Consider the following 23,618-nt stretch of genomic DNA (forward strand, 5'->3'; position numbering starts at 1 on the left):
AACGTGGGAGCAAAAAAACATTGTTAACTTTTCTGGTATTATCGGCGTCTCGTTCCACTTCAGATTTCATGGATGCAGAGACTTGTGAAGTGGACCCGCTTTGCCTGGATCTCCTTCATCCACCACTTCAGAGCCGCCACGTTTACTCGCTCTTTACCTGGGTGGAAAATCTCAAGTACTTCTGTCAAAATACCACCAAGGAATCCCCCCTCGAGGACAGGAAGAGACGCTTCCCGTCAACACAAACAAAGTTTTATTTCATTGTGTGTGGGCGACGGAGGCCGTTGTGTTTCCCGGAGCTTCTCATTTACTTTCACCGATGAAGACGTTCACAAATATTATAGAAGATATCAGTTAGTAGAAGGTCTGTGCAAAGCAAGGAGTATATTAACAGAAAGAAATATCTACTGGTTTCCTGGCATATGCTACCACATATGATCTCCAGTTAGATGTTAATTTATATACACACACACACTAGACAAAACATTAGGTACACCTGTGGTGCATTAAATCCCTCTTCATGACTGGATGATCATTTTGGAGGACGTAATTTGCGTTCCTGCTATGTATCCTAGCTCACTGACTAAAATGGGGTTGACAAAATAATAGAAACATGTGTCAGTTCAATAGTTCTACAAACCACAGCCTCCACAGTGAAAACACAGCTCTCTCAGTTATTTTAAACAAATCCTAAATACCATCACATCACATTTGAACATTATGACCACTGACAGGAGAAGTGAATAACATTTAAACCATCTTGTGACAGTTGGTAAACTTCTGGACCTGGCATTCATTGGTGTGGATGTTACTTAGACATGTAGCACCCACCTAGACCAGACCAGGCACCCCCACCCCATAGCAATGACACTCCTTGATGGCAGCAGCCATCCCCAGCAGGATGCAGCCTGACACAGACACACACACAAAAACACTTTAGGAACAACTAAAAAAAAAACATGAAGAACAGCACAAGGTGTTGACCTGGCCTCCAAATTCACTGCATCCCAAACTGATCAAGTATCTGTGGGATGATCCACAGAGGCCCCTCCCATCAGAGCCCCCCCCACTAACAACATCCTGTTGCCAGACACCACAGGACACCCTCAGAAGGCCCATGTCCATTCTCTGATGAGTCACCACAAGGGAGACCTACACAATATTAGGAAGGTGGTCTTAATGTTATGGCCTGATCGGTGTACTGTATAGGAATGCATTCCTTTTCACTAGTGGACGTAATGAAGTGGCAAGTGAGTGTAAACACTACCGGTCCTGGCTGCTGAATTTACCTTCAGATCGAGCCAGGCAAGCTGTTTCATGTCTTTCTGCTAAGCTAAGCTAAGCTAAGCTAACTGTCAGTTTTAATGTTATAATCATGTCCATGTTATGTGTTATCTGCTTTATTGAACTGTGACGCTAAAATATTTTAAAGCACATAGAGCTTTTCTCTCCATTTCTTCTTGTTCCTGCACTTTTTGCCATATTTATCAGTATTTTAGAGCCTTCACAAAGACGACCTTCGTTACCTAAAAGCGCCTTATCCTGTGGAGAGTGGAGGAGGGGCTGAGCCTATCCCAGCTGGGAATGGGCAACAGGATGGGGTACACCTTGGACGGGTTGCCAGAGCTTTGCATGGAGTCCATATGACTCAATTTAGAATCATCATCATAATAACCTAACCTGCGAGAACTTTATACTCTGCCACCACCGGTGTTGACTCTAATAGATTTTTGTCACTCTCAATAAATGAATGAACGCTATAAACCGGCTGGGATCTGACATCTAGGTGTTCACTTTCCTGAGATCATATTTATTTATTGTGTCTATTAACAGGCCCCAGTCCTCCCATTAGTCACTCTGAGGCAGACACACAATGCTCGAGGCCTTTCTCGGCTGCAGGTCAAGATCGTTCAGACGGACTGAAGCAGGGAAGTCATCTAGGAACAGATTCTTCCGCTGGTAAGAAGCAAACAAGGTCTCTGTGGCCAAAACCAAACATGGAGAAAGGATAGGAGGGCGTTAGTGGGCACAAGACAAAAGAAACCAGGCGTGGAGGAACCATCTAAACATGGCACATCTGTTCCTATGAAAAACATTTGACTTTACTCTTCGCCCATCCACCGTGGAAACATCTACCGTGATGAAACTGTGTCGTGAAAACACCGACAGGATGTGCCGACGACTTTGGGATCGTGTTTCTCAGATGTGGTCGGCTTAATGTCGCGACCTTTGGTGTTTCAGGTTTGGAAGACGGTGTCTGCTCCGCTGCCGCCGAGTCGCGTTATTAGTCACAGATTCCAGTGAAACCGCCCGCGCTGGAAAAAACACAATATCAGACTGTATTTGTATTTCAGGTTTAATCGAGATTCATGAGACTCATGATGATGTAAGAATAAATACGAGGAACAGCAATGAAAATAATAGAGGAAGTCGTTAAAAATGATCTGTATGACACATGAAAATAACTGATGAAATGCACCTCACTGATCATCTGGGTCCTGGTATTAATGTGTATGATACTCTGATAGCTGTGACACACCAAGCACACCCTGCTGAGCATGGACACAGCCCCAAACTAAACATGTCAACCTTTACAGCTTTTATTTCTCATAATATTCAAATCAACTGAACATCTTCAGACTTTTCTGCTGCAGGAACATGGAACACTGTTTTCTGGTGTTAGAAAGATAAACTGATTAATGATACACAATGAAACTAATAGTTGAATTTTAAACCATATAATTTTGTTGCATTGGTTCGGCCCAGTATTAAAAATATACAGCAGCAGAATAGCAGCGTGCAGAGGACAGTATAATATATAAATATACAGAGTACTGCATGAAACCACATGAACAACTTCATCAGTGCAAGAGTGATATGTAGTATTAAGAGTCATGCAAATAAAGTACTGTGTAGTATTAACAGTGATGCAAATAAAGTACTCTGTAGTTTTAGTGCAAATAAAGTACTCTGTAGTATTAACAGAAGTGCAAATGAAGTACTCTGTAGTATTAACAGTAGTGCAAATAAAGTACTGTGTAGTATTAGTAACATTGCAAATAAAGTACTCTGTAGTATTAGTGCAAATAAAGTACTCTGTAGTTTTAGTGCAAATAAAGTACTCTGTAGTATTAACAGTAGTGCAAATGAAGTACTCTGTAGTATTAACAGTAGCGCAAATGAAGTGCTTTGTAGTATTAATAACATTGCAAATAAAGTACTCTGTAGTATTAATAACTACAAATAAAGTAATCTGTAGTATTAGTAACGGCAAATAAAGTACTGTGTAGTATTAACTGTACTGCAAATAAAGTACTCTGTAGTATTATCAGTAGTGCAAATGAAGATGAAGTACTCTGTAGTATCAGTATTAGTGCAAATAAAGTAATCTGTAGTATTAGTAACATTGCAAATAAAGTACTCTGTAGTATTAGTAACATTGCAAATAAAGTACTCTGTAGTATTAGTGCAAATAAAGTACTCTGTAGTATTACTAACTACAAATAAAGTACTCTGTAGTATTAACTGTAATGCAAATAAAGTACTGTGTAGTATTAGTGCAAATAAAGTAATCTGTAGTATGACTAATTGCAAATAAAGTACTCTGTAGTATTAACAGTAGTGCAAATGAAGTGCTTTGTAGTTTTAATAATAGTGCAAATAAAATAATCTGTTGTATTAGTATTAGTGCAAATAAAGTACTCTGTAGTATTAGTAACATTGTAAATGAAGTACTCTGTAGTATTAGTGCAAATGAAGTACTCTGTAGTATTACTAACTACAAATAAAGTACTCTGTAGTATCAGTATTCGTGCAAATAAAGTACTCTGTAGTATTACTAACTACAAATAAAGTAATCTGTAGTATTAACTGTAATGCAAATAAAGTACTGTGTAGTATTAGTGCAAATAAAGTAATCTGTAGTATTAACAGTAGTGCAAATAAAGTGCTTTGTAGTTTTAATAATAGTTCAAATAAAATAATCTGTTGTATTAGTAACAGTGCAAATAAAGTACTGTGTAGTATTCAGCAGTAGTACCAAATAACAGTCAGTAAATAGTTGAGCAGATGTTGAACCAGTCAGTAGAATCTAAACTACATGTCGCTGTGAGCTCAGAGGCCTCAGCATCAGGAAGTCTGCTGCAGGGAGGACACGCTGAGTTTAGTTTTTATGGGAGGAGTGATTTGGTTGAATAATGCACCAAAAGAGGAGACACGGCGTCAGGTGTGTGGTGTGGCCCGTGTTCATGCAAACATGTGTTGAGTCGCTGCTAAACTTCCTCCTCGTCCTGCAGAAGAAGAAGCAGAAGAAGAAGAAGAAGAAGAAGCAGAAGAAGAAGAAGAAGAAGGAGGATAGATCGTGACGTCGCCGCCCGCAGACAGGCCCACACGGCAGGGGGAGAGAGGCAGGGACGCGCCGTGCGGAGACGGACGCTGCTGCTGCCGCTGCCGCAGAGCACACACCGCCGAGACGCAAGGAGCAGCCAGGGCTCAAAGCAACCGGCAACCGCGGCAACTTTGTAGACACGACAGACGGCCATAATGCGGCACCGCCCGCCAACCCCGGAGCTGATGTGACTGTGCAGAGCAGGGAGGAAGCGGCGGACACCACCACCACCTCTCCCCGGTTGCCTCGTCTCCGTGTGCGCGGCAGGTCGGTCGGTCGGTCTGGTCTGGTCTGGAGGGGGACATGTCCTCGCTAACCGTGGACGAGGACCAGAAATGGGTACCGACACACGTCCAGGTGACGGTGCTGAGAGGCAGGGGCTTACGGGGCAAGGGCAAGCACGGCACCAGCGACGTGTACACCATCATCCAGCTGGGGAAGGAGAAATACTCGACGTGCGTGGTGGAGAAGACCACGGAGCCGGAGTGGAGGGAGGAGTGCTCGTTCGAGCTGCAGCCCGGCGTGCTGGAGAGGGACGGGCGGAGCGGCTACCCGGCCGGTAGCAGCGAGCTAGTCCTGACCGTGATGCACCGGGCGCTCATGGGGCTGGACATGTTCCTCGGACAGGCTGTGATCCAGCTGGAAAGAGTCTTCCACGAGACCAGATGCGTGAGAAACGAGTAAGTTCAACTGTACATGTTATAGTTGTGTGTGTTTTAAGCATTGCATCAAGGGGGAGGGAGGGAAGGAGAGAGGGGAGGGGGGGTACACATGCTTCATCATTTATGTCCATGTCCAAGGTGTCTCTTTATTGTCCAGACTGCTTTTTGTCCTGCACACAGTTTGTTATGAGACAAAAACACAGCTGTCAAATGTGGTGCTGCATCATGGGCCCCTGCAGACACACCCTCCCTCCTCCTCTTCCTCTTCCTCCTCCTCCTCCTCCTCCTCCCTCAGACACTCCAAACTAACTCCATCACACTGAAGGCTGAGGGGCTGCCCCACAACTTCTAGAAGCATCACCTCCTCCAAACACTAGACGCTTGTTGTGGGCTCTTGAGCGTGTTGTTTCCCAAAAGCCCGGCACAGGACGTAGAGTACAGTGGAGGGAGGGGTGGGGTGGATTAATGCCTGTCCCAAATCCAGGGATTAACCAACAGTTTCATGATCCCAAAGCTCCGAGGTATTTTTAGCAAAACATGTTGTTTTACGGAAGCCCACCCACTAGAATAAAGAGGCGATGATAAACAAGAGGCTGCACGCTCGTATTTACGACCGGATTTGGATTTTCTTTGGCCTTTTTATTTTTTTTGGGTGGACTGCCATCCATGTTGTAGTGCAACTTTCTCAATAATCTAACTTTTAATTAATGAATTAATTAGCTTGACAGTTTCTCATGCATTGTGGTCGTTAGAGGTTCCTGCCTGCAAAGAAACTGAACTTCTTCTTTGACAGTTTTTGTGCAAAATCAAGAATCTGCTCAGGAGGTTTTAATGAAGAGATCTGAAGTGCGTCGTCCACATGTAAAGCAAATCTTTTCTACAAATCTCTAGTCACCGCTGGATGTTTTAGGCTCTGGTTGCCGAGGTAACCCCCTTAAACATTTTTAGTATTGCCGGTAAAAGGACAGAGTTAGCTCCTCTTGCCGTCTCCGCTCTTTACTCTGAAAAGAAAATGCAGTTTCTTGTTTCGCAAGAGGAACCAAAGCCGTAGATGATGAACTTTGCGCTAACTTCTCGTGTCATCCTGCTGCATCACTCGCTCCCTCAGGTCGTGGCCTCAGAGTTCAGATAAGTTCACTTCACGTCACAGACGGGTTTTCCACCTTTCATTGCTGCAACTTGCAGAATTTCATTAGTGCTCCATGTTCACTTCAACGTTTACTCTTGATGTTTTTGATCGCTAAACCTTCTTAGTCAACACATGATCACATTTGACTTTTAAAAATCTCCCCAGAATTAAATCAGAATTGATCCTTCACCTTCATTAAGATGTTTTTCCTTCTTGTCCTCCTTGTGAAAAGCTGTTGAATAGAAGTCATCATTACTCCCAACCTCAGATTAGACTGAATGAATATGAGACGGAAGGGGAACCAGTCTCCTCCGTGTCGGCCCCGTCGGAGCTGGTCACTTGAAGGTTAGAGCCAGCCTGTGACGGTGATGTGTCAGCAGTTTGTTGCCTTGGTACGCTCAGTGTCTCCATGTGGCATTCAGTGAATCTGGGCTGGTCAATATCCACACCTCTCACACGTCACTGTAGGTCAAACTTTAAAACATTGTGGGTTGGAGAAAGAACGTCCGGAAGAGGTTAGTTTAAGAGAATAGTCAACAAATCCAACAAAAACTGTTCAACTAACACTCCAGTTATCCTTCTCTTTATGTGATCTGCCTTCTGTACCATGCATGTAGGTCTTTTCTTTCCCACAGAAGACATACATATTGTTAGAAAGTAAATTCTATATTCACTGGGGGACTATTTACAGTCGTAGACGATAAAAATCTAGAAGCTGTCCAGCAGTAACCCTCAAAAACCAAAATATCTGCACACTCAGCTGCCGTTCCTGCACCTTAATTCACCGGTGAGCTTTAAAACCTTGTCAAAGACAGATTGATAGTCTTTAAACCGAGTCTTTAATTGGATGTTTAAGGATGTGGAATTAGCCCGAGATGCAGTACGGCAACAGCAGCAGCCTATGTGAGTTTAATATTTTAACAGTCTGATAATTAAGTTAACGTCTGCGGGCTGAAGTCCGTGCACATTCTGGTCAAACACTAGTCGGTGGGTTTTTAAATAAAATAAATAAACCAAACCTACATCTTGTTAGTGCACTTTAATGAAATTACAGGATAGAAAACACAGATTAAACTTGTACCACGGACAGGGAAGTTACTCGGTCGTTTTCGTTTTGCAGAAATACCAATTTAAAGGCGCTAAGTTTGATATAAGCTGCGGCTTCCAAACTTAGTTGTTGCTGTAATGCATTAGCGTCCTGCATTAATGTGTTAAACTCACTGAACTTTTAAACAGTGCCAGTGTTAAAAGTTGACTTCAGTAGAGTGTCTCAAAATAGTAAATATTCATAAGACTGTGAATCAGAATATTAAATTTCCCTTTACTCTTTGAGGAAACATCAGAACTCCATTACAGATAATTAATCATTGTTATGTTATCCGTTGGTTGAACTATGCAGCACTAATCTTGGAAATAAATACTCCATGTGATCATATGGTTGTCAGCCATATTGTCTAGCTGTCATGCACGTATTTAGATTTTAATCCTCGCAGATATTTTGCCTTTTTCAGCGTTGCCTTTCAGCGTTGCCATTTGTTTTCTCTTTGGTATGATTTGTGGTTTTTGGAGCCGATCCCAGGAACACCCTCGGAGCATGTGTCTGTGTGATTTGTGTTATCTTGTGGGTACCATGACGGAGTAATAATAGGTTCTTCAGGCTCCGTTGTTTGGTTAAGATGAACTTTATTTGCGAGGTGATAAAACCATAGAAGGAGAGATGAATGCTGGCAGTAAAATCTGATAGTAAAAAGGGAGAATATGTGCAATCAATAAGCTGCTCAGGTGAAGCGGTAAGAGACAAAATCAGGAGCTTTTAAAGTCACCGCAAAACAAACAAACTAAAGCTAAAACTAACTTTACGTACAGATTACCATGTCATAACGCAGAAAGATGCCCTCAGTGGGTTTTCTTAGTGTTATAATTATGTTTGCAGAGGTTAAAGACAGAGGTCTGTGAAGGGGCCAAAGCACTGCCAAGATTCTTTCACGTCACAATTTGTAATATCTATAAAGCCCTTTAGGCTTCGCGGTGATGTAGCGCTCCAGCTCGTACATTTATGTTCCATTTTTCTGCACTTCAGAGGTGTTTTATTCTCTCTGGGATTCATCGTTTTCCATACAGTGCACTTCTGAATCAGCATGTTCCCAGTCACAGTCACTGAAAATGAGGGATGAGTTTTAAATTTGGCTGAAGTTACATTAGAGGCATTAAACGAGGAATGATAAACTGGTGAGGAGGGTTGCAGGTGTGGATTCTGTGACTTTAACGCTAGTGACCCATGACTTCACCTTTTTATTTATTTATTTTTTTTACTTCAGAAGGAAATAAACCATGTTGTTATTTGCTTTAATGTGAGATTCAACCTTGTTGGACTTACTTTTGGTAGAACAAATGTTGATTCAAGCCCAAGAAGCACACAATTTGTTTTGCTGCGATAGGTTATGTTACAGCAGCAAAAGTAAACACTAAAACCAGGACTAGCTAGCTTTGTATGTCTTCTGAATGATCAGCAACTGGTGAGGATGCTGTTTGTTTGAGATTTTAGTTTGAACCTAGGTCTTGTAGCGCAATATCATGGACTGTGTATACCTATCAAAGTCAAACATTCATTTTACAGTTAGCTAAAAACGAAAAGAGTCAGTTGATGACACTGTTTTCAACCAACAACATATCCAAGTTTTGAAGCTAACACTAGCTAGCTTTATAGCTAGTAATATCAGCCAGTGATAGAAAACCATTGTGCTGTACTTAACTATATGAAATATTTAAAATAGTGTTCAATATGTTCAAATAACTTCAAGTTTAGGACTTGGACTGAACTTCTTAGCCGGACTTCAGACCTTTATAAGTAGCTAACAAGCTACAATGAGTAATTTCTTCCAGCCACAGCGAAATGCAGTCAAAGAACGTTAGCAGTCAAACTTACTACACTGTTAAAATAATTCAAATGACATGAAATTTAGTGAAGGATGACTTGGTCTTAACTTCTTAGCCAAGACTTGGGAACGCCGGCTAGCTTAAGTAGTCTGCTAGCTAGCTACAGTAAGTAATGTTTGCCAATGCTTGTTAGCTTACATTTAAGTGAAATGGTAGAATTATATTAAATTACGCTAATGGCACAAAATTACTTGTTAAAGGATTCAAAACACAGAATTTTGGACGAGGATTCAACTTCATAGCCAAGACTTAACAACTCTGGCTTAAGTAGCTAGTTAGCTAGCTACAGTCAGTATCTGCCAAAGATGATCAGGTTAGCCATTAAAATCAAATGGTAGAATGCTGTAAATTTGCTATACTAATTGTTAAACTATTTCAGGTGACATTAAATTTGGTAAGAGGACTAGGGGATTAGGACTAGACCCCCAGCCAGCTTGAGTAGCTTGCTAGCAAATGGTAACTGGTTTTAAATTGACTATACAAACTGTTAAAATATTTCAAATGGCATTAAATTTTGTGAAGCATGACCTGAGAACTCTGGCTAGCTTAGTAGCTAGTTAGCGAGCTACTGTCAATATCTGCTTGTCAAAATTGTCAGCTTCTCTCAAAGAAGGTTAGCCATCAAAGTCGAATGGTAGAATGCTGTAAGTTTGCTATACTACAAATGACATGAAATTTAGAAAAGCTTGGACACTTAAGCAGCTAGCTATCTATCTGAGATAATTAAGCATCAATCAAAGAAGGTTAGCCGTCAAAATATTTGCAGCAACAACTGATAGCTGCAAACCTACTATACTAACTGTTAAAATATTTCAAATAGCCTTAAATTTGGTGAAGCACGGCTTGAAACCGAAGACTCGACACCTTTCTGATTACTGGTTAATCATTCATTTCATTCATTTCATTTTATTGTATGTTGTTTTAAATCGTTGTTTAATCTTTTGTAAAGCACCTTGGTTCACCTGTGGGTCGATGTAAGGTGCTATATAAATAAAGTACATTTACATTTTACATTTTACATTTCAGTTAATCAATGACAGTTTAACGTCACAGCTAGGCTATGAGCGTAGTAAAAGCCACATAAAGGCTTGATTTTACACATGTCCCACTCCCAGCGCACCTGATATTATTCGGCAAGTTCTCTTTATCAGACGAAGCCAGGAGAGCGGCTGCCCTCACATGGTTGATGTATTTGCATGCTGAATTACTGGCGTGGAGCAGATTACTGGAAAGGTGGGCGTTGGGTGAATTCCCCTGCAGAGTCTTGTCAGGAGGAAGCTGCAGAAATACCCACAGATCAGCATACATGAAAAAAACAAACAAACAAACACAAAATTAACAGTGCACTGCTTTTTTTGCTGAATATTGGAGTTGTCAGACACAGTTTTCCTTCATAATCAACTTTCTTCCAAAGAGGATCATTTTAAAGTTCAGCTGTTTTTTTTTTTTTGTTGTTGTTTTTTGCTGCAGGTTGGGGTTGTTTTCATATTTTGTATGTTCCTACAACTCGTTCTTTCTGTCACATTATGGTCTCACAATACCCTGTCATGTTGTATATCTGTAGGAAACAAACCTGTGATGATGTTGTTGTTGTAGGCCTGAGGACTGAGCGTCCATCTGCAGAGTGAAGCAGAAAAACTATGTGTGTTTACGCCTGCGTGTGTGTGTGTGTGTGACGTACGTCCAGAAAAATCCTCTAAGAGCTAAGAGCCGGCAGACTTTGAGAAGCTGCAGAGAATATAGTCTAATGGACATTACAGGTTACATAACAGCGTGACCTGACAAGTCATCCCTGGTTTGAAAACCCTTTTGCTGTGGAGATGTATCAGATTATCTCCTGTATGCTATATAGAAACGGGATATGCAGCAGGCCTTATTTTACTCTTTCTTGCTGGTTTTATATTTCTGTGTCACGTAGCAGCAGTGATGCTGCATCAGAAATCTCTTATCAGGTCGTCTGGCTTCTCTGTAGACGTCCAGAACATGAAGCTAAGAAGACAAAAGATGGTTGTTTAGACAAAGCACATTTACTGGTGTTTTTAGGAAATCAGATTACTGGAAGAGGTTGGGTTGTTTCCAAATCCAAGCCACTGTCACAGTGCAGCCCAAACAGTCTTGTTTTCATACCTATGTACTGAGAGCACTCTTAGCCAGCTAACTAGCCAGTGTGCTAAAATAAGGCCAGTGGGAAGTGATTCTAGCTACTTGCCAGATTAGATATTTTACATTCAGCAAGTGCGTCTGTTGTGTCTCAGACCAATTTTGGCTAGCTAACTAGTCAGCATGCTAATATAGTGGAAAGTAGTGTTCACCACTGGCCACACTAGCAGCTTTTACATTTAGCAAGTGCAGGACACTAGTGTACCTTAAAGCACTCTTTGTTAGCTAACAAGCCAATATGCTAACATGTTGTCAGTGTAAAGTGATGTTAGCTACCAGCCAAATTAACTTTTTATTTTTTTACATTAAGCAAGTGCAGGGCGCCATTGTGTCTCCAAGAACTCTTAGCTAGCTCACTCGCCAGCATGCTAAGGCAAATTTTGAGTGATGTGATGCTAGCTACTAGCCAAGGTAGCCTTTTTTTTTAACATAGGCAAGTGCAGGACACTGCACCAAACAAAATGTCGCCACCCAGATTTAACTAACCAAAGTGTTAAATCAACAAGTTATTTAACCCCAACTGATGCAATGAGTAGCTTCTCATTTCTTAAACAACCATGTCTAAAGACACATCCTGTGGTTGTGGAAAAGATGTTAGTCTGTTTGAGAAGGGTCAAATCATTGGCATGCATTAAGCAGAGAAAACATCTAAGGAGATTGAAGAAACTACTAAAACTGGGTTAAGAACCGTCCAACACATTATTAAAAACTGGAAGGATAGTGGAGAATCCTGACTGATCGTGGTCGGCGATCACGTAAACGTTTGGTGAAATCAAATCAAAGAAAAACAACAGTAGAACTCAGGGCTATGTTTAATAGTGAAAGTATTCAACTCAAGGGATTGGGACTGAACAGCTGTGTAGTCTTAAGAAAAACCGGAAAAAAAGGCTTCAGTTTGCTAGGGAGCATAAAGATTGGACTCTGGAGCAATGGAAGAAGGTCATGTGGTCTAATGAGTCCAGGTTTACCCTGTTCCAGAGTGATGGGGGCATCAGGGTAAGAAGAGAGGCAGATGAAGTGGTCCTAGCCAAATTAAGATCTTTTGCATTTAGCAAGTTTGTCCTCGATTGACCCCAACACCTTTTGATGTAATAGAGAGGCTGATGATACATAATGTGACTGGAGACATACTCTAATTTCTATAGCCTTACTTTCACACAGAAACCCTCATGTCTGTTTCATATACGATGAAATGAGCGTTCTTGTTGACGTGGGCACAGACAGAATCCCTGCAGCGTCTTGTGTATCCTTATTTCAGCCCAAGAATAATCTGCTCTCGTGCATTCATTGTTTTTATGACACTGTTTATCTGTTGTGAAACAGATATCTCATTAACTGTGTTTGTAAAATGGCATGTGTGGTTGCTTGCTGAGTGCCAGCGGTGAATTGACCAAGTCTACAGAAATTAAGTGTGCTGAATTTTGCTGATAGGGCAACGTCGTACAAGAAGAATATCCCTCAGCTGGCAAATTACTCAAGTAGTCCTCCAACAGTTCATGCTGTTTAGCAAGACTCATCCGTTAAATATTTGATCTACCTTTTTGCAAGGATCTCACTTGAGCTATTTTGAATGAGTTGTCAAGAATATAGACTAAACAAGCCTGACAGCTGCACAAGTTAACAGGAATCTGCCTTTCTAACGCAGATATTGTCTTTGAACTGTCATGAGAAGGCCTTGTAAAATACCACACTTCAGTCCTCAAGAACTCAAGTGAAAACTGATTGCACTGAATTATTATGTTGCAGTCTATGGTCGCCTCGTTCTGCAGCACCTGTGTTTGCTCCTTGGCTGTTTTTACCATTGCTTTAGCGTTTTAGTGCTTGTTATTCTGTTGTTCTGTGTGCACAAGTACACTTTTTTAAATTCTGTCCATCACTCCTTAATCTTTGATATTATCCTCAAAGAAACTTGCATGACTTAAAGCAAATATTGATTATTACGCAAAAACTTGTGTAACTGCTTTCCCAACTGATCTTTATTTGTACAAGCACCTTCTTTTCCACTTCGTTGTTGAGTTCTGTCTCTCTGCTTTTGCATAAACTAAATGAAATTTTTACCTTTTGAACTGTTTTCCACAATGGAGGGTGTGCGCCTGAGAATTTGAGGTTTTAAAGTGCAAACGCTTGGCTGTGCGGAGGTATTACGGGGGAATCCGGTGGTGAGGTTAGAGCTCATCGCATCCAGATGTGGAATGTGATGTGGATTCTTGCGGCCCGTCTGCTATTTCTGCTGATGAGGCAGGAATCCAGGCCACATTACCAGTGTTGCCCACGGTGCTCCTGGAGGATTTGTTGGCCTACTTCTTTGAAGAAAAGATGTAATGGGAATAATCCACTTGGTAACTGAAATTAAGAAGCACCACTTACTCACCTTGTATCTGTATTGAGGGGCCACATCGAGGCAGTAATCTGCAGCCATTGTTAGGATCTTCTTCATTATGTCCACTGTGACTCTCGTCATTGGCTTCAGTTCATAAATCATACGCCCAGTTTAATAAATTGTTGACAAGGCAAAGCTTTCTATGCAAGATTACAAATGGTGGTGTCACATTTCTGTACAGCTAGCTAGATGCCCACCTGCAATAATGTAAAACAGCCTCCAAAACGTGGCAGCAACACAATGTCACGATGGATAAATGGCAAGACACTGGCAAAAGTCAGTCTGATTGTCAGATTGGTGACTTGCTTCAGTTTCCAATGAGCCCTTAAATTTGGGTTTTGAGTTTAAGACTTGGGCTTAACCTATATGGATGCAGAAATTCATAGCAAAGACATTTTTTCATTATTTCTTCTTTGAAATACCGGTAAAACAACTGATATTCCCATCAATCTCAACTGTAATTGGTACTTATGAAGCAGATTATAGCATGCTAAAATGCTAAAGTAATTCAATGGACTATAGTGTATTACACAAACTGTTAAAATATTTCAAATTGCATTAAATTTAGTGATGAGTGACTTGGACTCAACTTTTTAGCAAATACCCGAGAACTCTGGCTAGCTTGAGTAGCTAGTTAGCTAGCTACTATCAATATCTGCCAAAGATTGTCAGCTTCTGTCAACGAATGTTATCCATTAAAGTCAAATGGTAGAATGCTGTGAATTTACTATACTAACTACTCAAATACCCAGCTATCTTGAGTAGCTCGCTAGCTACAGTTGGTAATATCTGCCAGCAATAGTTGACTGCTATCAGGTTAGCCATCAAAACAAAATGGTAATTGGCTTTAAATTTACTATACAGACTGTTAAAATATTTCAAATTGCATTAAATTTAGTGATGAGTGACCTAGACTCAACTTCTTAGCAAAGACCTGAGAACTCTGGCTAGCTTGAGTTAGCTGGCTACCATCAGTATCTGCCAAAGATTGTCAGTTTCTGCCAAAGAATGTTAGCCATTAAAGTCAAATGGTAGAATGCTGTGAATTTACTATAGCCTACCACAAATGACATTAAATTAAGGGGTGCACACGTAGCTAGCTACAGCTAGTAATATCTGAGCTAGAGTCAAGCATTGATTTTAAAACATGTCCTACTCCGACACACATTCAGCAAGTTATATTCGTCCTAAATATCATAGCTGCTCCATCTCAGCATGCCCATCCTTAGCATGTTAGCATTTGTACTTGTTTTATCTTGTACACAGGCTTAGAGAGTTGCCAGCATGGATGTTAGCTGTATGTCTGTGTTGCTTGTGTTTTGCCTCACTAAAATGCTCTGACTCATGCTAGATAATTAACTGTATAACCTTAAATGCCAACTTCTTTGGTGGATAAATGCAAGCACTAAACACCACAGGTGACACAACTCCAGAGCCTTTGGTTTCATTTCTTCTGCCTGGCCTTGATTCCACTGAGGCTCACAGAGGCCCCACAGAGGCTGAATGCACACCGGATAAAATAGGTTGATAGCCTACTTCTGTTGTAATCCCAGCCCTCGTACGCACTGGACGTTCATTTCTAGGGATTGACACACACTTTGCGAGAGAGCTGCAGCTTCAAGAAGAGACTATTATCCTGTCTGCTCCTCGGTGCATCAAATAGAGGTGGAGATGACAAGATGGTCATGCTGGGATGGGGTGGAGTGATTGTGATTTCCTGTTTTTGCAAGATGGGGAAGCAGATATGAAGTTATGCTCTGCAGCTCAGGAATGAGATTGTTTCTGACAATAAAAAAAAAAAAAAAAAAATGGGTGCCTCAGATTCCAAACAAGCAGGCAGAACATTCGGTTCTGGAGATTGTTGTGGTATACGGATGTTTTTAAAATGCTTTACTACATCAGCACACTGGTGAACTGCTCTGTGTGGGATGATGCTTTTGGGAATGTGGTTGCTGCTCTGCCAGATCCTGAGTATGTAGGCTTGGAAGTGTAGGCAGCAGCTTTTGTCTGTGTTGCAGTTTCTCTTGTCTGTTTATTTACTCTCACATTTGTTATTGTCAGGCTTATTCGTGCATCACGTGTCCGACTAGCGCAGGTGCAAATAGGCCATTATCTTCTGGAGCAGATGTTGGTTTCACAAGAATAGGTTTTGAAATATTTTTAGTCGGCAGAAACCCGAGAGAATACTAACAGCAACATAAATATCACTTATAAGTTTAAGAAATACTGAAATATGTCCCTGAATTACAATCCTTGCGCGGCCAGTGGTGTGGTAGTGGTAGCAGTGAGGGGTTTTCACTTGTAGATGTGTGAGAGAAACCCCCTTCCATAGCCCCGTGGTCTCGTGTCTGGAATGTGAACCCCACCTCGGCTACAGGGAGTTGGCTGACGTGTCAGGAGGAGGGCTGATACTATTGTTGGAGGATCGATGTGAAACTCGAGTCCACACCTAACAGGCATTTGAGGTAGCAGCGAGCTTGTGTACAAGTTTAGCGTCAGGAGGAAAAAATCTGTGTTGCTTGGCTGAATAATAATCCTGCAGCTTGTATGCTTGCTTGTCACTCCTTCCTTTGTCTTTTTGTCTGTGAATGGTATTTGGATGAGTTAATAAAAACAACACGTGGGACATGCCCATTGTTTTCTACTGATGTGAGATGTAATGTTCCTTTTGGAGCTATAAAAAGCATTTTGTCTGCTCGGCTCCACCTGCTTCTTGCTTGCTCTACTTGTGATTGTCAGTGAAAGAAGTTTGTTTGCTAGTTGTTTTCTCTGGTGTTGTTCTTGGGTGTTACCGTCTTTTCAGGGCTGAACTTGAGGTCGGCGGCAGGATGATGGTGATTACGTAACGGCCTGTGCACTGGATTATATGTCTTTTCTCTGCAGCCTACAATTACGCCAGTGTTTTTGTTAGAGCCGGGACCTTTCCTGCCTCCTTTCCTCTGTAATCAAACAGCTAGATCAGTTTGAACCAAACAAGGCCTGGATTCGGTGACAGTTTTATTTTATCAGGCAGCTAGTTCTCTGCAGTAGTCAGCTTTAAAGTAAATTCAACTTTTTCTCAGGCTAAAGTTAAAAAGATTAATTTAGTTTATGTTCTTCACATATTTTTGTCCACACATTTTCCATTCCTATTGTCTGGAAGTTTTCATACGTACTTTAGTAATCCTCAAGGCTGGCTATACTCATTGCCGTTGGTTTTATATTTTAAAGTAATTGCCTGCACATAATTAATCTTCATTATGTCTTAAATGTTTATCTAGTGTGTGAAGTTCTTTGTATACCTGCAGGCGTGCAAATATTTGCTAATGTAGTGATTAAAATATTATCATGTTATCTTTCTTATTTTCTGTTTCTAAGAATAATTTGCAGGTGGAGAGGATAATGCACCAAAATCAGTATTTCAGCATGTTCGCCAATTCCGGTTTGGAGGATTAGCAAGTAATTCTGAGCTAATAGGCTAAATGTTTGGTGCTTACTGTATGCTCACTAGCATGCAAATGTTTGCTAGCAGTTGCCTACACATAATTGATTTTAATAACCTCATAATTTTTATTTTGTGCACCAATTTAAAAATAATGTTAAACAGACTAACCTAAAACATTCAAAGAAATGCTAATCTGATGCTCATTGCATACTTGCTAACATGTAGTTTGGTCCTAGCATGAATGAAGTTTAGTTTAATTTCATATCATAATGATTTGTTTATTTTCAAAATAATCTGTAGGCTGACACGTGCCAAAATTAGCATTAACAAATACTGGATTGGACCATTAGCATTCTGAGCTAATAGGCTAAATGTTTCGTGCCCAGTGTATGTTTACTGACATGCTAATGTTTGCTAACTTGTCGTCAGCAAACATTAGCCTGTCCACATCAAAATATCAGCGTGTTCCTATGCTAAGGGATGCTATTTGACCATTAGCTTGTAATGTTTAGCTAATAGGTTGATACTCGTTAAAACGCTAATGACAGCTAACACGTAGTTAAGCCTTGACAGTAAATAAGTTGTTAGAAACTTAGCGAAAAAGCACCATTCAAGTGATACAATAAAGTTCTGTTTTTCGGAATAGGCCCTAGTGTCGCATGCTAGCATCAGTTGTTAGCATGCCCATGTGCTAACGAATGCTGTTTGCTGCTATAGTGATATAATGTCATGTTAACATTTTTAATTTCTGTTTTTCGGAATACGTTTTTAGCTGTTAAAAACAAAATTTTAGCATTTTCGAATGCTAACATGTGCTTGCTAACATGCTAACGTCATCTAGCTAAGTAATGAGTCTGGCAAACTTGCAAAAATGAACAAAACAATTGAGCTCGGTCTCAAATGACCAGTTTACTCTTTTGCTAAACATTGCCCCACAACATGCTAGCATGCCTATTACTAGCATCTACGCTGCTAAATGCTAACATATCTCCACCAGTAAATATCTGGGTAAGGAGGCTTATTTTGGCCTGACTTTAATTTATGCTCAGTCATACTTGGTGTTTATAGAGAGAAAAAAAGGAAGTGAGTGGGGTGGGAATAAAAAAGCAGTCTGGTTTCTCAGATAGCTTAAGTGTGAGGTTCATTTCTCAGATCACAGAGACTACAGTAGATTCGCTTTAGTCTCCGTTTCCTTTCATGTTGGACCTTTCATGTTTTGTCTCGTAACTTTCTCCGGTTTGCGCTGGAGTTTCCAGAGCGTGACATTTGGGTTTTCTTGTTGACTCGGCAGAACGAGGACACCGTAGTTGTGTTTTTGAAGCAGCCTGTTTTCATCATATTTGTGCTGTAATGCTGAGTTTTACAACCGCATGATAACGCAATTACAAAATGACACGTCATTGCACTTAATTTTGAGTGTTTGGTAAACATATAGATGGATAGATTTAGGTTCTCCATGTATTTTCGATGTTTTATAATTATTTTTTTTGCTCTGAATTACTTATTTTACTAATTCTGTTGTGCTGCTTATGGCTGAGCTGACCAGTTCTCTCGTCCACATCACTGTGTTAAGTTTTTAGGTTCAACCTTTTGTGTAATTCTGGGAAATGGCAGATAAAAAATGAAAAATGAAATTTGGTGCAGGTGTCACTCACACTCATAATTATGTATATGAACAAAAAGGCATTGTGGTTTAGGTGTAAGGTGAAAATAGCTCAGCAGCCCAGCAGAACAGCAGCACAGGAAGTGAAAAAAATCTAAAAGCAGTTATTGGTCTCGGCCCCGTTTCTCTGCCTTTCTTCCTCGCAGTGCTCATAACTTCCCGTTGGCTGCAGAGACACATGTTAACCGGGGGATTTTTTCTCTCACTCATATCGTTTTATTTAAACGGACCAGATAAGACTTTCCCATGAGTCACGGTTTTGTGAACTCGTTGGCACCGTTTCCATCCACCGCTGCACACAGCGTTTCTAAGAACTGAGTCTGTTCAACCCCCGTCCTGTAAAGGAATTCACAGTTGGTTCGTTTTTCGAGCATTGTTTTACTTCATTGTTCTTGCTCACTGATATAAACAAGAAGCCTCAACAGCATATTATGGGATGTCAGGCCACACACACACACACGCATGCACCCCCTTTGTGAGGACAGATTAGCCCCATTCATAATAACAATACAGTCATTCAATCACACTCATTGGTGAACTAATTGATGACGTCACAAAATCCGTTTGTGTTTCTGTCATTTTGAAACCATAAGAAACATCTGTACAGTTTCTATAGTGAAGCTTTATACACCGATCAGGCATAACATTATGACCACCTTCCTAATATTGTGCAGGTCTCCCTTGTGGTGACTCATCAGAGAATGGACATGGGCCTTCTGAGGGTGTCCTGTGGTGTCTGGTAACAGGATGTTGTTAGTGGGGTGCCTCTGAGGGGAGGGGCCTCTGTGGATAATCCCACAGATACTTGATCAGTTTGGGATCTAGTGAATTTGGTGGCCAGGTCAACACCTTGTGCTGTTCTTCATGTTTTTTTTTTAGTTGTTCCTAAAGTGTTTTTGTGTGTGTGTCTGTGTCAGGCTGCATCCTGCTGGGGATGGCTGCTGCCATCAAGGAGTGTCATTGCTATGGGGTGGGGGTGCCTGGGTGTAAGTAACATCCACACCAAAGAAGGCCAGATTACTTCTCCTGTCAGTGGTTTTAATGTTGTGGCTGATCGGTGGCCCACGCTTTTTCACTTTTGCTCCCTCAACCACAGCTGTTATTCGTCAGACCCTTGTGTTGTAATAGAGAAACAAAGAACATTTACTGATAATACAGCAGTTCTGAGTAATCATGTCGTGTCACTTTTACATGTTTTGTCATTTGGGGAGCAGGTTTACTACAATACCCAGAAGCCTCAGCCTCAGTTGCCATGTTGCTGCAATTGAGAAGAAAACGCTTGATGAATTTGTCCAAAACTGACTGTGATTTAAGACCACAACAACTAAATTTACTCAGTTGGATTATCTCTTAGCCTATTGGATCTCAAGAAAGTGAGGAATATTTCCATCCCAGACGCTGAAATTTGAGCTTAAAGTTGCTTAATTTGTTCGACCAATAGTCAGAACTCACATATTTTGATTGATTTAAATTTAAAGCACAAAAAAAGCTTCAAATTCTTATATTTGAGAAACTGTAACATGCATTTATTCATCTTATTTGCTTGAAAAAGGGCTTATATGATAAAATAATTCTAATGTGAAGCGGTTCATCTGTGTTGCAGGTGGTACAGGCTCAACTCTAAGACGGGGAAGAAGGAGAAGGAACGGGGAGACATTCAAGTCACCGTCCAGTTCACCCGAAACAACCTGACGGCCAGCATGTACGACCTGGTCATGAAGGACAAGAGCGCCTCCACCTTCAGCAAGCTGAAAGAGCGCATAAGGGGGAAGAGGAGGTCCAGCGATGAGGACTCCTCGTCCGCCGTCCTGCCGGGGGGATACGGGTCTCTGGTCCGGATGCGCCAAAGACTTCCGAGCGACGGAGGCGGCGAGGAGGACTACGAGGATGACGAGGGGGGCGAGGCACGGCGGAGCAAAATGAGGACCTTCTTCTTGAGGGGAAAGCTGCGGAAGTCGTCCGACACTCGCTCCAGCACTTCCCTCGGCTCGGAGAGCAGCGAGTCGTCGTCGCGGGGGGGCAGCCTCAGTCCCACAGCGGGGATCAGTGTGGTGGTCTCAGACCTCTCCAACTCGCCCAGCAACAGCAGCAATCTGACAGCAGATAACAGCCCAGGTGAGAAAGACTCAAAGGCCCAGGATTGTTTTTTTACTTTATCATTCATCTTCTGTAACCGTTTGTCCCGTGAAGGGTTGCGGGGAGGGCTGGAGCCTATCCCAGCTGTCATCGGGCAAGAGGCGGGGTACACTCTGGACGGGTCGCCAGTCTATCTCAGGGCTTGTTTTTTACTTCGTGGAGAATAGTTCAGTATTATATTCAATGCACTGCAGTCAAATTAATTTCAGAGTCACAGGTGTCTGTCTGCTTCTTCATAACTGATAACAAAGGTTCAGATTTCTCTTTTTTGTGGGACACCAATGCAGACTTTTACAGGTACATGTGATCTTTAGCTGCAACAGACAATTTAATTAGTCTATAAAAAGTCAAAAGCACTAGTGAGAATATCTCACCAACACTCCTTACATACTGTAATATCTCAAACGCAGACAGCAGCTGAGGGTTTCCTAACGCTAGTACAAATGCTGGTATCAGTCAAGACGGCGCCTGTCAATGCAGCCTTTTACATTTGCGTCTGATCTTTAGCTGCAACAGACAATTTTCTGATGGATTCATTAATCGTGAGTCTGTAAATTATCAAAAGCAGTCGTGAAAGCATCTCACCAACAATCCTTATGATGCAGACAGTGGCTGAGGGTTTCCTGGCGCTAGTAAAGATGCTAATGTCCATCAAGGCAGGACAAAAATCCAAGCTATCTATAAACTTATCCTGCTAGATGTTAGTGAAGTTGTCTTTTCCTCAATTCTAGTAGTTCTGTTGTCAGTGGAGAGGTCATATTAATTTGTGCTGGGTGCAGGCATGCAGCTAACATTACCTGCTGCTGCTACGGGACACTTTCAGGGTTCTCAAATGCAATGCACTCTTTAGCAGATGTGCGCTCAAGCACCGAAATTTAGCTCTGAATTATTTAACCTGTACCAGTACTGTAGAAATGATGTAATTATGCTAGGTAAGTGTGGTGAGGATGTCATTTAAAACCTTGTTATGGCGAGGTTGCAAGAAAATCACAATCAGGGAACGGCATTACCAACTAGTTAAATTTAAAATTGGTGCAAGTAATTGTCTCACATGTGAACAAATGAACAGAACGCTGCAGCGTAAGTCAGCACGGAGTGAGATCTGTTAAGGATACTTTGGGAAAATTTAATTGAGGAAGAGAACATACCACCGTATTCACCTCTAACACGGCGTCACTGTAATCAGATAACATCCTGTTACAAACCAGTTGATAATGAGCCTGAGTTATTAAAGTATAAATGAAAATCCAGCGTGAGGAAGCGATGAATCTTGACAGTTTTAGTTCCGTGGAGGCATCTTGTTGTCAAATCACCTGGTTGAAGTACAGAATTACAGATTCTGCAGTAAATGAATCTATTTCCATCATTCTTACACCTACGTCTTCCGGAGAAGCTGATAAATCCTGTTGTGAAAAACAGTGTCAGTCAAACCATTACAGGGTTTTATCACCTGATTAAACTTCCTGCAGATTTATTTCGTTCTCTCCTTTTCTAAATTTCTTTTAATTTCCTCTTTTTGCAGAGCACACAGCAAATACATCGCCCAAGTCGTCCTCTCTCAAATGTGAGTTTGGTGATGAGCCCGGTGAGATCACCATCGCAGTGCCTCAGCGCACTGTTTGCGTTAACGGAAGCCATGCTTACGACGTCCAGCCCCTGGACCCAGGCTCAGGAAAACCTGCAGGTTCTTTAGGCCTGGGACTGTTGCAGAAGTCTTTGCCTCTCTCCGTGTCACTGCAGAACCTCTGCCCGCGGGCCTCCTCGGACCTCCCCAAGGGCCCCGTGGGAGACGGCCGCCGCTGGTCTTTCGACAAACCCGGCGAGGAGGAGAAAGCTGCCATAGCGGCGGCCCTGGAGAAAAGTGGCCCGATGCTTAGCGAAGAAGACGAGCGGCTACGTCAGGCCGCTCCGCCGAAAGCTGCCTCTAGTTCCACGGCGGAGTGGGAGATCCAGGGTAAAAAGCAGAGGAAGAACTTGTTCTCCCACGGGAAGAGTGAGTCTGCAGGGAAAGGTCAGAGTCAGTCCAAGGATGAGTCTGAACAGGCCCCCGCTGCCGCCGAGGAGAGGCACAAGGGATGGTTTGGTTCAAAGGACTCGCACAGCAAACCCAGGTGAGATACACAATGTGATCAGACACCAGACTAATCACACACAGACGGCAGCAAACACACAACAAATTATCATTTCACTATGAATATGATTGGAGCCGTGAGCAGCGAGCATGAGGCTGTATCCGCTCGGTTTAGATTCCCTCTCATCTTTTAGGTGTCTAATGCATGTGGCCCTTATACGTTTATCTCTTCTTGGCAAAAATGAGGGCATGAAAGAATGTTTTTGATGTGTAGGCTGATACTTTGGCAGCAGCGTGAGTTTTTGATTCATAGATTCAGAGCGTTCAGTGAGGGTTTCACCTGTTGGAGAGATGAAAAGATGAAGAAGAACAGACAAGCTTCGTCTCATTTTATGGGAAAATCTAAATGCAAAAGTGACATTACTTATAATAAAAGAATTAAAAGATATATTACACTTTTATGCAAAGGTTAGTTCTGTAGTTTCCGTGCAGGTTGCCAGATGCAGGCAGTGAGCACAAGTTTATAGTCCAGACACAAAGGTCCTATCAAACCTGGCAACCTCACTGCTCGCTAAGGACACAGTGCTAACACCAGATTGTCCAACAAGTTGGTGGCTATATTTTTGAGCTTGCAGCAGAGCCATGCTAGCTGCTGAAGAAGGATGAGCC

The 23,618-nt window shown here is 41.8% G+C and overlaps 1 protein-coding gene across 1 annotated transcript in view; it reads left to right on the forward strand.

Moving 5' to 3' along the window:
• Positions 1-4,098: 4,098 nt before the first annotated feature.
• The window catches only part of rab11fip5a (RAB11 family interacting protein 5a (class I)), a 29,309-nt gene continuing 9,789 nt past the window's right edge, over positions 4,099-23,618 (forward strand). Inside the window, exons 1-3 of the mRNA XM_084568368.1 lie at positions 4,099-5,067; positions 20,346-20,857; positions 22,401-22,989. Of these exons, the coding sequence (XP_084424494.1) occupies positions 4,691-5,067; positions 20,346-20,857; positions 22,401-22,989 (1,478 nt within the window). The 5' untranslated portion in view covers positions 4,099-4,690. The remainder of the gene's footprint in view (positions 5,068-20,345; positions 20,858-22,400; positions 22,990-23,618) is intronic.

The sequence above is a fragment of the Chelon labrosus genome, assembly GCF_963514085.1.
Source record: "Chelon labrosus genome assembly, chromosome: 20".
NCBI lineage: Eukaryota > Metazoa > Chordata > Actinopteri > Mugiliformes > Mugilidae > Chelon > Chelon labrosus.